This window comes from Parasteatoda tepidariorum, chromosome 12 (genome assembly GCF_982258835.1).
Source record: "Parasteatoda tepidariorum strain Cologne lab strain chromosome 12, Ptep-v5.0, whole genome shotgun sequence".
Classification (NCBI taxonomy): domain Eukaryota; kingdom Metazoa; phylum Arthropoda; class Arachnida; order Araneae; family Theridiidae; genus Parasteatoda; species Parasteatoda tepidariorum.
The window spans coordinates 21,176,169-21,190,367 of NC_141766.1; the positions used below are offsets into that span (position 1 = coordinate 21,176,169).

General features: G+C 32.6%; 1 protein-coding gene across 1 annotated transcript in view; it reads right to left on the reverse strand.

Moving 5' to 3' along the window:
* Positions 1–1,907: 1,907 nt before the first annotated feature.
* The window catches only part of LOC107440225 (paired mesoderm homeobox protein 2), a 31,470-nt gene continuing 19,178 nt past the window's right edge, over positions 1,908–14,199 (reverse strand). Inside the window, exon 3 of the mRNA XM_016053084.4 lies at positions 1,908–6,561. Coding sequence (XP_015908570.1) covers positions 6,307–6,561 — 255 coding nt within the window. The 3' untranslated portion in view covers positions 1,908–6,306. The remainder of the gene's footprint in view (positions 6,562–14,199) is intronic.

A 14,199-nucleotide genomic window follows, 5' to 3' on the forward strand; every position in this document is an offset into this window, starting at 1 on the left:
TGATGTCTGGTTCATTATATGATCGATAGAGTTCTAAATTTGATCTTCTTAACCACTGACCGTTTTTATTAATTCCTCCAAAAATGCACCGTAATATCTTTCTCTCAAATATGCTCAGCATTTCTTCATCTGCACGAGTCAATGTCCATGTTTCACAAGCATATGTTAAAACTGACCTAATGAGGCCTTTAAATAATAACAGCTTTGTTTTTCTCTTGATTACATTTGATCTTAAAAACTTTCTTAATCCATAAAGGCACCTATTTGCTGCTGTGATTCTCTTTCGTATTTCTGCAGTTACATCGTTCCTGTTATTTATTTCAGAGCCTAAATACGTGAAGCTGTCCACTACCTCGAATGAATGTCCCCCAATTTTTAGATGGGTACTCCTGTGGGCTGTTTTAGTACAAGGCATATATTTAGTTTTATTTTCATTTATTTTTAGACCCATCTTCAGGGCCTCTTTCTCTAAAGAAATAAAGGCCTCTTCAAGTGCTCTTGGTGTTCGAGCAATAATTCCTATATCGTCAGCAAAAGCCAACAATTGTATTGACTTATTAAATATAGTTCCTCTGTTATTGATTTTTGAATCTCTTATTACCTTTTCTAATGCTAGATTAAAGAGGAGACAGGCTAAAGAAATGAAGGATATTAGTTAAAATAATAATATTTATAAGCAGCTGCACCGCAATGTCTCAATATATTTCAACTACATGTTCTGTAAAAGCACCAAAATTGCTAAATTTTATTGTTCTGAAAAAAAAGGACTATAATTCAGGCACATTTTAACGAGAAACTAATTTAAACTTTTGATGCACAATTTTTATTAAAAATATTATATCGGGCACCTTAATAATTTATGGTTATGAAATACAGCTTGAAACTCCGGTGTCTTTTTCTACGTTAAAGGTAAAAACTTCCGAACTATAATTTTGAAATTCGTAATTATTTGCAATTATTTAAGTCTACGATAAAAAAAAAAAATTTATTGAAATTTCTTTATATTTACAAAATCATTTATTAACACGTTGAGCACCGCGTCAGCCATCGGTGGCTGACACTGAAATTACATTTAGATCGCCTCAACCACCAGTGGCTGACAGTGAAAGTACATTTAGGCCGGGTCAACCACCGGTGGCTGACACTGAAATTACATTTAGGCTGCGTCAACCACCGATGGCTGACACGGAAATTATATTTAGGCTGCATCTGTCACCGCTTGCTGACACTGACCTTTCACAAAGGCCGCGAACAACAGCTGGCTGACAGTGTATAACATAATATAGAACTATAAAATTTGCACTCTTTTATGGAATTGCAGAAAATTTATTCAAAATTTACTAAATTATTGTGATTCTTGGTTTAATAAATTCAATTTAGTAGATTTTTATCCACCAATATTTTTAAACAATTCGTAGGCATATATAATTCACCACTTTTTTCAGATATGTCTTGCTAAGCCTTTTATAAAGTAGCAAAATCTGTCTATATTTGCAAATTTAGTTTGTAGTAATTTACCGTGTGGCCTGACGAGCAAGCCATGTAAAATTAGCGTGGCATTCAACGTGTTAATAAATTTTTGAATATGAATGAAATTTTTTTTTTCCAACTACATTTTTTTCGCATTTTAGCACAAATGTAATCCATATAATCTAACAGGTAATTTTAATTAACTATTAGACAGTTTTTATAATTAAAAATAGAACGTCAGAGAGTAAGTAATTCATTAAAGAGATTCTGGTTTCCCATCTACGTCAAAGATTGAAATCAAATGCTAAATTGCCTATGATGGTTTTATATCTTTGATTTTTAATTTAAAATCTGTCAAATTAATTTTTAAATAATGTTTTATAAAAAAAGTAGTGTATTATTTTGTTAGAGACAAAAGAAAAAAAAAAACATGCTTACAAACAAGACATTTTTTAATATTTTATTGAACGTCAAATAACACTGAAAATAGGTTTTTAACATTCATATTATAATTTAACATTTATTCAACTTTATTTATTCTTCAAAAGCTTGAATTCTTTCGAAGAATTAACATTTGGTAAGTCGTCTAACATAATAAATAAAACCATAAAAACACTTTCACAATCAAGTAATCAAAGAATTTAGTCAAAGAGTTAATTAAGTACAAACAGTCTCACAAAATAAAATGAAACAATCTACATAACTTTTTATTTAATGATTGAATTTTCATGTTTGAAGATATGGTATTAGTTGCTTGAGAGATAGACCTAATTATTTTGAGCAATCGATGGTATTAAAATACAAAAGACACAAAAATCAGCTTTCTTGGATTAAACACAGTTTGTTTTCCCGACCGATTCGGATTTTTGATAGTCAAAATTTGGAGAGAAGCCACAATCCGAAACATAGTATGATTCCAATAGTTTAATCAGTGAAGTGGTCGAAAAATTGAAAACCATAATGCAGAGATGATTGTGCTCCGGAAAAAATCCAGATTTCCGGATTATTTGCTTACTGCGATCCGGTAATCCAAGATCCAGAAGTTACAAGAAATCCGTCGCTCACATTTATGTATAAAAATTCTAGTATATTTTATTTAAAAATATTCGAACTAGAATTTATACTTTGCAAATTTTCAGGATTATTGAGTTGGGCTCACAATCACCCCTGATAATGTCTATTTGGCGTATTTCTCTCGCACTTTTTAAGAACACGATTATGAAACTCATTTATTTTAAGATCTTTCCATGCAAAAAACAGTAATTTATAATGATTTAGTTTAAAAATGATTGCATAGTTATGTAATTGTAAAGTATACAAATTTTCACATTAAGTTTCTAAATTTAAAGCAAAATGTAGTCTTAAATATCACCCTCTCTCCTGACGGAATTAGGAATCATATTTCCTAGTTTACGGCTTCCCATATTTTAATGGTCAGAAATCTAAATCCTTCGAAAAAAAGGTATTTTTTTCGAAAAAAATTGTTTTTGTGTCTGATTTAGCAGCTAATTTATTGACTGCACTAATTAATTAGCATATTTACAAGTCTTCCTCTCAATCCATGGCAAACAAAAATTATTTTAGTGTTGCTCTTTTTCTTTACTCCTTGAACAAAAATATAAAGAAACCGTCTACAAATGTATATTTTACCATTGAAAACCGCCAGTTATTTGCTTGACCGAACAAACTACTTTTCTATACTTGCTGCATACTTGATGAAAACTATTATTTTAAAAATTTCCTTCACCGAGTGTCCCAAAAAGTAACGGATGATTTTGAAACTCATTTTTAAGAATTGGAAGGGGTATAAAAATGTACGGATTAATCCGTAAATTTTTATACCCCTTATAAATTTTTGGTTTCGTAAGTTAAATACAGCAATTGCTGTGTTTAACTTACGAAACCAGAAATTTATTCTTGCGAAATTTCAAATTCAGGTACAAATAGTGTAAACAGATGGCGCTGTTGACTTGAATGGTGTTGTTGAATATAAATGAATGTTTTTTGCTTTATTTTTGATGAATTCCAACCGAAAACGTCTAAGGGGGTTGTATGCTAATTTTTCCCTCTGTGCCTCGTTGTTGCTGTAACTGGAATTTATTTTTTATTTCTATCTTTTTTTTTAAAGTTTAACAACTTTCCTTATCAGTGTCGAAAACGCCGTCTTCTGACATTGTTTTAAATTAATATCTTGATTGGAGAGAATAAAAGTGTTGTTTCCTAAGCAGTAAACCGCACATTTCCACCTATTTTCGTTTTTCATAAATTTATTTTTCAAATTATCAGTCGTTATGGGGACGCGCCTTTCTACTACGCACTGCCTGAAGTGATTATCGTAGTTTCCTTCTATTCCAGTCCTTTATTCACATGAAATATTGATATTTTAGATAACTTTATACAGGCCTTATATTTTTAATTTGAAATTTTTTTGTTACAGTGTTAAAAATAATAAATACAAACCAAAAATCAGATCGTTTGAGCCTCTATGTTGCCGATATGTATATCTATATATATATACACCGAAGAGCCATTACATTATGACCACCCTCTTTCTATAACAATGGGCTCGCCCAGGTTTTCATGGTTTCTCGCCCACAATATTTTCATGGGGCACATTAGGACCCATAATCCTCGTAGAACAATCGCTGACGTCTGTAAGCTACTTGAACATAGTTGCAGACCAGGTTCACCCATTCATGGCAACAGTTTTTCCTGCGGTGGATAGTGTTTACCAACAGGATAATGCACCATGTCATAAGGGTCGAATCGTCATGGATTGGTTCGAGGAACATTCCAGTGACTTTCCAAGTCATGTCTTGGCCCCCATATTCACCTGACCTTAATCCAATAGAGCATTTGTGGTCCTACTTGGAAAACCAAATCCGTGCTGCCACGCTACCCCCTCGCAATGTGAGGGAATTGCAGGACCAGTTGGTGACTGCTTGGTACCAGATACCTCAGACTACCTATCATGACCTTGTGGAATCAATGCCACGGTGGGTGCTAGCAGTTTTGAGGGCTAAAGGTGGTCCTACATGTTATTAGCAGGGTGGTCATAATGTAATGGCTCTTCGGTGTATATATGTATGTATATATATATTTTCGTTTTCTATAAAGGTTTTAAATTTTTATTTTTTTAATATGACTTCAGTTTTTATCAAAATTGTATAAAAATAGACTTTAGTTGTCGGTTTTTTTCCATTTCCTCCTTTAGAAATTGAGTTTTTTCACCAACTTTTTTCTGTGCGAAAATATTTTTTGAAAATTCAGTAGTTGATCAAGTATCGAGATTTTGAAAAAAATACATTTGTTTTTTCTTCATGAATTAGAAATGTTAAGTTTTTTAAGAAAATTGAGAAATTCTGTTATAAATTTAAGTGCAGAATAGGAAAAAAATTGATATTTTTTTAGAAGCTTCTCAAAAATCATGGAAAAGACAATACAAAAGAAAATCCTATTTTGGACACTTTGCAGCGAAAACGTTTACCTTTTTAATAAGATATATTTTTAATAAATATGATACTAAATTTTTTGGCTGATATTTTCCGAACATTATGAACATTAAGCCTCATAAATGAAAAGTTGAGTATCTAAAGGTTTCAAGTGACATTTAAGTGAATTTGAGTTAATTTATTTTACCGTTTATAGGTTGACAATATTAAAAAAAAAGACTAAATCTAGCCTTTATTTCTTGTCCAAAAGCTTTTTCAATTGGCGAAATCTATAAATCCCTAATTTATTAAACTGTTCGCCACGTAGCCTTCGTACATTTATGATTCCAATTTGCTGCCAGAAGATTAAATTATTTTCCCAATTTGTTGTCAATACTTGAGATTTTATTACAGTGAAATATTGTCATTTAGTATATTCTTCCACTGAGATCTGCGGAATTTAAAAACGTGGTAAAATAAATTAATATTTATATTGGTTGAATAAGATTGAAACATGATCTTTCTCTGAAAAATCCCAATTTCTCAAAAATGTCAGAACCATCGTCCACTAAACTCTTTTTCGTAAATAAATTGATTTCTGCCTCAAAATTTTCCTTCCTGTATAACAACTCTTATTTTCAACAGAAAGTTAAGTTTGTTTCTAAGCATTATTTCTTATCATTAAATTTTTTATTATCATATCCGGTAATGTTTCAAAATAGACTAACTTATGAAAATGTACATTTAAAAACTTGGCAAAATAAAATACTGTTGTATGGTTTAAAATAGGATCCAATCCTAATAAATTTCTCAGAAACGTCACTTAAAACCTTCATCCACTATGCACTTTCAATCAAATGTTTTATTTTTTTTTATTTTTGTTTTTAATAAATTGATTTCTGCCCAGAAATTTTCCCTTCTATAAAGTTCTTATTTTGAATATAAAGTTAAGTTGGTTCCCGATCATGCCGTGAATCATGAAATTTCTTATCATCATATCCGGTAAAAACTCAAAATGAACTAACTTATGTTTCAAATTTAAAAATTTAAATTACTTGGCAAAATAAATTAATGTTTATATTTAAATAAGATTACTTAATAAGATTGATTAAATTATAGTTAAATAAGATTAAAATGGAATCTTTCCCTGAAAAATCTCAATTTCTCAAGAATGTCACTTAAAACCTTCATACACTAAGCTCTTTAAATACAATGCTTTTGTAAATAAATTAATTTCTGCCTCAAAAGTTTCCTTTTTTATGTATAGAAGTTAAGGTGGTTTTCCATAATGATGTGAATTATAAAACATTTTACCATACATTCGCAATGTCTCAATATAAACTAACTTATGTTTCAAAACTGTATGTCTTTATATAACAGGTACTACTTATTTTTAAAACATAAATTAAGGTGGTGCACCATAATGATGTGGTGCATAATCATGAGATCGCAAATGAAAGTTCGGCATCCCATAGTGTAGCGGAGGCCCCGCGGATGTATTGCCGCAGTAAGTGTGAGGGGGTTTCCATGGTAGAAGTGTTGTTGGTCTTGGAACTACAGGTTGTTCAGTACATGGAATTGGAGGACGGAGCTGATTTCGTTGAGCTAAAATTGTTCGTTCATTTCTTCGAAATTTTGCTCTTCTGTTCTGGAACCAAACCTATAAATGAAATAAAATCTATAAATTATTTTACAGTTGAAATAATATTGTTTAATCTCTATATACACTTTTCAAAAAGTCGATTTAGTGTTGAACCATAATATCGGTATTTTGAATCATACTATTGTGCTAATTAGTGGCAATTTTAAAAAGCGTTATCCCATTGTTGATAGGTGACGAGTTAGCTCGTCTTTTCAGGCCCGAACGTCGTTGATCGATGACGAGTTAGTTCGTCATTTAACTTGCAATGTGGTCAACAACGTTTGGTCATATTTATAATGTGAGGTCACTATTTATAATGTTTTACTTTACTTCCATTTTCAGTCACGGGTCATAGCGGGTGACAAGACATAGTTTCTGGATGAAATTATCGGTAAACAAAGAGTTACATTAAACCATGTTTTCGCTAGTGGTTGAACAATGTTATCGAGTAATCAAGCTCAAGAATAAATAATTTGAGCGATAATATAGTTCAACATGACATTGTATTAAGATTGCAGCAAATTTGAACAATATTATGGTTCAATGTGGTCCAATATTTCTAATAGTGTAGCATCGAAATGTGCGGAATTTAAAATGCTTTTAACCTCATATCTACACCATTGGAAAGCATGAAAAAATAAATAAATTAATTTGTCAAATTTTTAACAGTGTATGGAAAATTTAATTTAAATATTTTTTGAAGGTTGCTTAAAAAACAATTGTTTTTAGAATGTTAAAAACAGAACAAACTAAGTGTTAATAAACTGCTGTTTGTAGAAAATGCAACACCATGAAAGAATCATCAGAATCAAATGAAATTTAATGCAGAAACGACTTGTACTGATACAAATAAATGATGAAATTTTCAAAACAAAAGAAACAAATTAAGCGTCCGAAATCAGTATTTGGTGCAGCCACCACGCGCTGCAATAAGTGCTGCTATACGACGTGGCATGGAGTAAAACAGATGTTGAATATCTGCTTGAGGAAGAGAATTCCATATCGCTTGTATGCGCAACCAAAGTTCGTCTTTGGAAACTGCAGGACGCGGATCACGAGTGAGACGCCGACCAACCATATCCCACACGTGCTCAATAGGCGACATATCCGGCGAATAAGCAGGCCAAGGAAGAAGTTGCATGCGTTGTGCTGAACAGAAGTCTCTAACAGTCCGCGCAACATGTGGGCGTGCATTATCCTGCTGAAAGATAGCTCCAGGGATGCCTTGAAGGAAAGGAACGACTTCGGGCTGTAGCACTTCACGGACGTATCTGTTGCTATTGAGATTACCCTCAATTCGTATCAAATTGGATCGTCCATGATACGAAATCGCACCCCAGACCATAACTCCGGGTGTTCGACCACTATATCGTTCAATAATACACTCAGGAAGGCAGCGTTGACCGGCATAACGTCTAACACGAACACGGCCATCATGGGTCCACAAATTGAAGCGTGATTCATCTGAAAAGACAACTTGGTGCCAATCAGCTCGCCAGTCTCTGTGCTCAAGAGCCCACTGCCGACGCAGCCGTCGATGATCCGCCGTGAGGGGAATCCTGTATAATGGCACCCTTGCACGCAATCCACGGCGCAGCAGACGACGACGAATTGACGAAGCCGACAATTGTACACCTGTAGCAGTAGACCAATGTGCTGCCAGCTGCCTGGAGGAAGCTGTGCGATCATTCACCGCCATGCGGAGCAGGTGTCGATCATCGCGCTCTGACGTCACCTTCTGTCGTCCAGTGCCTGTTTTTCGAGTTGTTCGGTGCTCGTCGGTCCACTGCTTCCAAACTCGCATCACTGTGGAACTGTTCCGCTGCATACGAGCTGCTATTGCGCGATAGGAAAATCCTCCTTCTCGAAGGCCGATTATCCTCCCTCGTTCAAACTCCGTAAGTTGCTTGAATTTCTTATTCTTCCGTCGTGGAGGCATACTCAGGTCTCACTAAACGTTTGCCACTAACAAATAATCATAGACTATTTTCAACGTCCCGCTACAGCACTTTATTTATACGCTTTCAGCATCAATTCAGAGGGCGCTGCGCGCGCCACGCACGCGCTATGGCTCTGAAACTTTATTAATTTGCATAATATCCTATAATTGACATTTGCTGCGAATTTCATTTGATTCTGATGATTCCTTCATGGTGTTGCATTTTCTACAAACAGCAGTTTATAAAAATCATTTTTGAGGATTGTTATATTATAAAAAGTATCACATGTCATTGCGAACCGCTTATTAGTTATTCATACAGCTTGAACCAATTTATTGTGCATTGAAATTCGAGAAGAATTATTTGTGTGATAATATGGATCAATTGGGCATTATATTAAGATTGTAGTGAATTTACGAAAATACCGTTCAACTTTTTCCAAAACTCCTAGAAGTGTATCCTGTTAAAGAATTTTGAATAAACATCAAAGTTGACATGGAAAAAGTAATTCATTCAGTAAATATTAGAGCAACATTTCTAAAATGTATTTATTTAAAAAAAATTTTGAGCATTAGAAAAAAAATTATCTACGTTTTATAAAAATGGTTCTAAAAAAATCTTAGTTTAGAAGAAGTTAACGAGGTTTATGCAACGAATGCTGTATTTTTAAGGTCGCGAATGCTGTATTGTTTAAAGCCGTAAGTCAGTGTTTCCCAAAGTGTGGTACGCGTATCCTCAGGGGTACGGGAACAGTTTACCGGGAGTACGCATTCTTATGCGAAATCTTGCTACAAACGAAAATTTCAAAAAAGTTTACTTAACACTTTACCGACCGGCCGTCGATTAATCGACGTTTTGTTCTCAGCGCATACCGACCGGCCGTCGATTATTCGACGTTTGCTCCCCAGCGCTTACCGACCGGTCGTCGATTAATCGACGTTTTGTTCTCATCGTATACCGACCGGCCGTCGATTATTCGACGTTTGCTCCCCAGCGCTTACCGACCGGTCGTCGATTAATCGACGTTTTGTTCTCATCGTATACCGACCGGCCGTAGATTATTCAGCGTTTGCTCCCCAGCGCTTACCGACCGGTCGTCGATTAATCGACTTTTGACCGATCTGTGGTGACTACGTTTTCCACCAATTCAGCATGCCCTGAAAAAAATTCAGCTGTCGTTTTCTCGAGTGCAGCTGGGTGCGACCAGATTTTCCTGCGAAAAGAGTCGGGATTTTTCATCGTGCAGCTGGGTGCGACTAGATTTTCCTGCGAGGAAAGTCGGGATTTTTTCATCGATATGAAGGCAGGGATGCCAACTGCTCCGCTTTCTGGAAAAGTTCTAATAAAGTGGTAGCAAAATATTTTGTAAGATTAGTTAAAGAAAGATAGTTACGCCTACTTTTTAATACAGTAACCAGTATATTGATGATTTAACGTTGCATTTTATATCATATTTGTAATTTTTGATATTTAGTGGTGAAGTCCGCGCGTCAGTCTAGGCCGAAACCGAGCCGGTGTCTCGGACGATCTGCAGCTGAACGGGCGGTGAAAGGGCATAGTATGTTCGAACCGCTACCGGTCGGTAAAGTGTTAAAAACAAAGCTAGCCAAAAAAACTTACGATTAATTATTTTTCTATTGGCTATTTTCGCAGAGTAAACAGTTAATAATTAGTGCTGTCAACAGCCAGTTGTGATTTTTAACTTTTGTGCAATTTTTTTACAGTAAAAAATACATTCATTTTTTATTAGTGTTCGCAGCGTTGCGAAAAATTTAGAAAGGGTACCCAAAAGTCGTAAGTTTGGGAAACACTGCCGTAAGTCATTAAAAATTTAATTGATATTGGCTTAAATTTAACAGTGTATTTACCAAAAAAATTCTTATATTTTTTAGTGTAATTCTGCATGGCCAAATGCTAAGTAGATTAAAAAAAAAGTCATAAAAAACTTTTACATACATGCACAATTTTATTTCTCAATGCCCACTTAGATTGACATTTTGTTAACATGCACAAAAAAATAAATAAAACTATTTTGGTAAAATTACCAATTTTGTAATGTAATGATATTTTTGTTAATTATAATAATATAAAAAAAAACCTTATTCTGGTAGTAAAACCAAAATATACGGTATTTAAGCCCTCAACTGATAATATTTTCGTCCGTTTGGTAACATTTTACCAGAAATTCTAGTTTTCAAAATTATAGTTCTTATCACTTCGCATTTAGAAAAAAAATACAAAAATGAAAAATAAATTTAACCGAATAAATGTTTTTTTACACCATTCCGAAAAGTATCATATAAAGTTACAGAATTTTACTACATTTACTACCAAACAGCATCGTAATAAGACCATATTTTTATTGTTAATTTTGTCAAAAGTCATTACCTAAGCACATAGTGCATGTTTCTGGTGTTACCGTAGAGGCACACACGGTAAATTGTGATATTCTGGTAGTTTTGACCACATTTTTTTCTCTGTGCATCAAGAATCTTTAGTGATATTATAGGATCTTAATAAATAAGGTTGTTTAATGGATGATTATAATTGTTCTTAAAAATATAATCATAATCGTCAATTTTAATAAAATAAATATTAAAATGATTTGTTTTACAAACCCACTACTCACTATTTTTGACTAGATAAATGAATATGCTTTTCTACAAAAGTAAATAAAAAAGTTTTAAAAACAATTGCTTTAAAAGTATAAATTACAAATATTTTTTATTGTTTGTTATTTAAAGAATGTTAAAAATTAAAATGACTTCATCGAAACAGCTTCAATTTTCCAATTGAAGCTGTATGCTATCTTGTTTAACAACGCGAGTCATCAAAAATTAAAATGACTTCATCGAAACAATTCCAATTGCAAATGCTATCTTGTTTAACAACGCGAGTCATCAAAAATTAAAATGACTTCATCGAAACAACTTCAATTGCAAATGCTATCTTGTTTAACAACGCGAGTCATCAAAAATTAGTTCATACTAGCTTAACTTTAACAGAGTATTTGTTTAAAAAGCATTTAATTTTTGTTGTAAAATCAAATGAGAAAATGCAAAGTAAATGAAAAGAAGTCTTACAAATTACCGAGAATTTTCAGTGATATAAAAGTTGTCTAATGGACCGTTATAATCACTCTCAAAACTAACCATAAATATCAATTTTAATATTATAAATATCAATTCAATATTATAAATATCAATTCAATATTATAAATATCAATTATATATTATAAATATCAATCTAATCATAAATACCAATTAAATATTATTTAATTGAAAATGGATGCTATTTTGTTTAACAACGCAAGTCATCAAAAAATTAGTTTATATTGGCTTAACTCTTAACAGAGTATCTGCTAAAGTTAAGCCAGTATTTTTTTAGTAATATTTAATGACAAAATGCAAAGTAGACGAAAAAAATCTGTAAGAAACTTTTACCAAGAATTTTTAGGGATATAAAACTTGTCTAATGAACGATTATAACGGCTCTCAAAACTAATCATAAACATCAATTTCAATATTATAAATATCAATTCAATATTATAAACATCAATTCAATATTATAAATATCAATTCAATATTATGAATATCAATTCAATATTATAAATATCAATCTAATCATAAATATCAAGTAAATATTATTTAATTGCAAATGGATGCTATTTTGTTTAACAACGCAAGTCATCAAAAAATTAGTTTATATTGGCTTAACTTTAACAGAGTATCTGTTAAAGTTAAGCCAGTATCTTTTTAGTAATATTTAATGACAAAATGCAAAGTAGACGAAAAAAATCTGTAAGAAACTTTTACCAAGAATTTTCAGTGATATAAAACTTGTCTAATGAACGATTATAACGGCTCTCAAAACTAATCATAAATATCAACTTCAAAGAAAAATGATTAAGGGGTATTATTTTACAAGCCTACTACTCCCTCTTTCTGACTAGGAGGATAAAGATTTTTTTTCTAACCAAAAAGAAAGGGAAAAAAAAGAAATGTTGTGGCTTTATGTACAATAATTTAGGGATAATTTTTTTGAGGCTTATAAGTGCTAATATAAGTTGTCCTTTTCAATGACCTTATCCTTAAAATCTTATTCAAAGGGATAATTAGGGGGTGAAAGTCTGTAAGGCGCCATTTTAAGCCTATCAGGTCATCTGGTGCGCTCTTCTAATGAAGTTTTTTTTTCTGTATAGCACCAACCGGAAGCTAGTCAGAAAACAAACTTAGTCTTGCTGAATCATTTATGGGGGATCATGTTACACTTCCCATTTCGTTTTCGCAAAATCTAACACTTAAAGACTTACTCGCTGTATCGTACCTTTTTTTTCATTTTAATTTTTGTTTACATGTATCAATTACGCCTGGCGTGTTCTTTTTTTCTGATATTAGTTTAAGTGAAATGAAGATGGTTTTCTTTTATGGCCTTTTTACCTTACTTAACCCTACTAATAACTAATTTGCAACTAAATTTTTTTTAAAGCAATCAGTTAAAAGAAGGTTATAAAGATATTTAAAACGCATAATTAGTTAGATATGATACATTATATTATGATGCGGAACAATTATGTAGGACGGAGTTTAAACATATGGCATTACACTACTAATATTAGAGTGAACATAAGGTATTACGTACCATAACATATAACATTAGTAACATTCAGCAGGTTAGCTATGGATAACGTTTTTCGCAATTTTAATTTATTTCTTACATTTATTTTTTTACCGGCGTTGAAAAGTTGAACACTTAACCCTACTAATAGTAAAATTTCCATTTTACCAGTAAATTATTGTAAGACAATGAGTTAAAATACGGTTAAAATTTGATTTAAAACGTGAAATTAGTTAGATATGATACATTTTGTTATGATGCTGAGTCATAACGTTAAATGGTTTTTAGAAATAAGACATAACACTACTAGTAGTAGAATGAAAATAAGACATAACTTAAGACATAACATAACATTAGTGTCATCCAGCATACGAGCTATGGTTACCGTTTCTCGTAATTTTGGTCTATTCCTTATATTTTATAATGAATAGCCAACCCAATTTTGAGTTGACGACTATCAATACTTAATTCCGTTGCCTCGTAATTTCGAACCCAATCAAGAAGACAGAGAACTCTTGAATCAAGTATTGAGACAAAATAGCCTTCGAGGAGGACTTCTTGATGGAACTAACTCGCATCTGGGTTACATGGAGAGGAAAACCACTAAAACCTTCCATGGTTAGATTGACGACAGCGAGATTACCCATGCTCTATCCGTTTATAACTGAGGAAATTTCACTTCAGCACTGTGGTCACTGCGAGTCAGTAGCAGAATTCGTATCAACCAGCCACCATTGGGATTCGAACTTGGGGGTCATCTCATTGAGATGTGAACGCTCCATCACATGAGCCACTACTGTTTTTCGTATATTTCAAGAATAACAGAGATACTTCATTTAAGAATAGGTGTTGAGCAGCTGATTCTTTTTTGGTTAACGGGCAAAATTAATGATTGCCACCTGCCGCAGAGCAGCTATATATAAAAAATGACGTTTAAAAAATTACTTCTAAATCACCAACTTTTTACACCGAAATCTAAAATTTATTTCATTTTACACTAGTTATAATTTTCTTAGTATAAACAGCAAACGATTACAGTTGTTAAAATAGTTTGATGTGTTTTCTTCCAAGTTGAAAATAGATTTTTAGATAATATAAA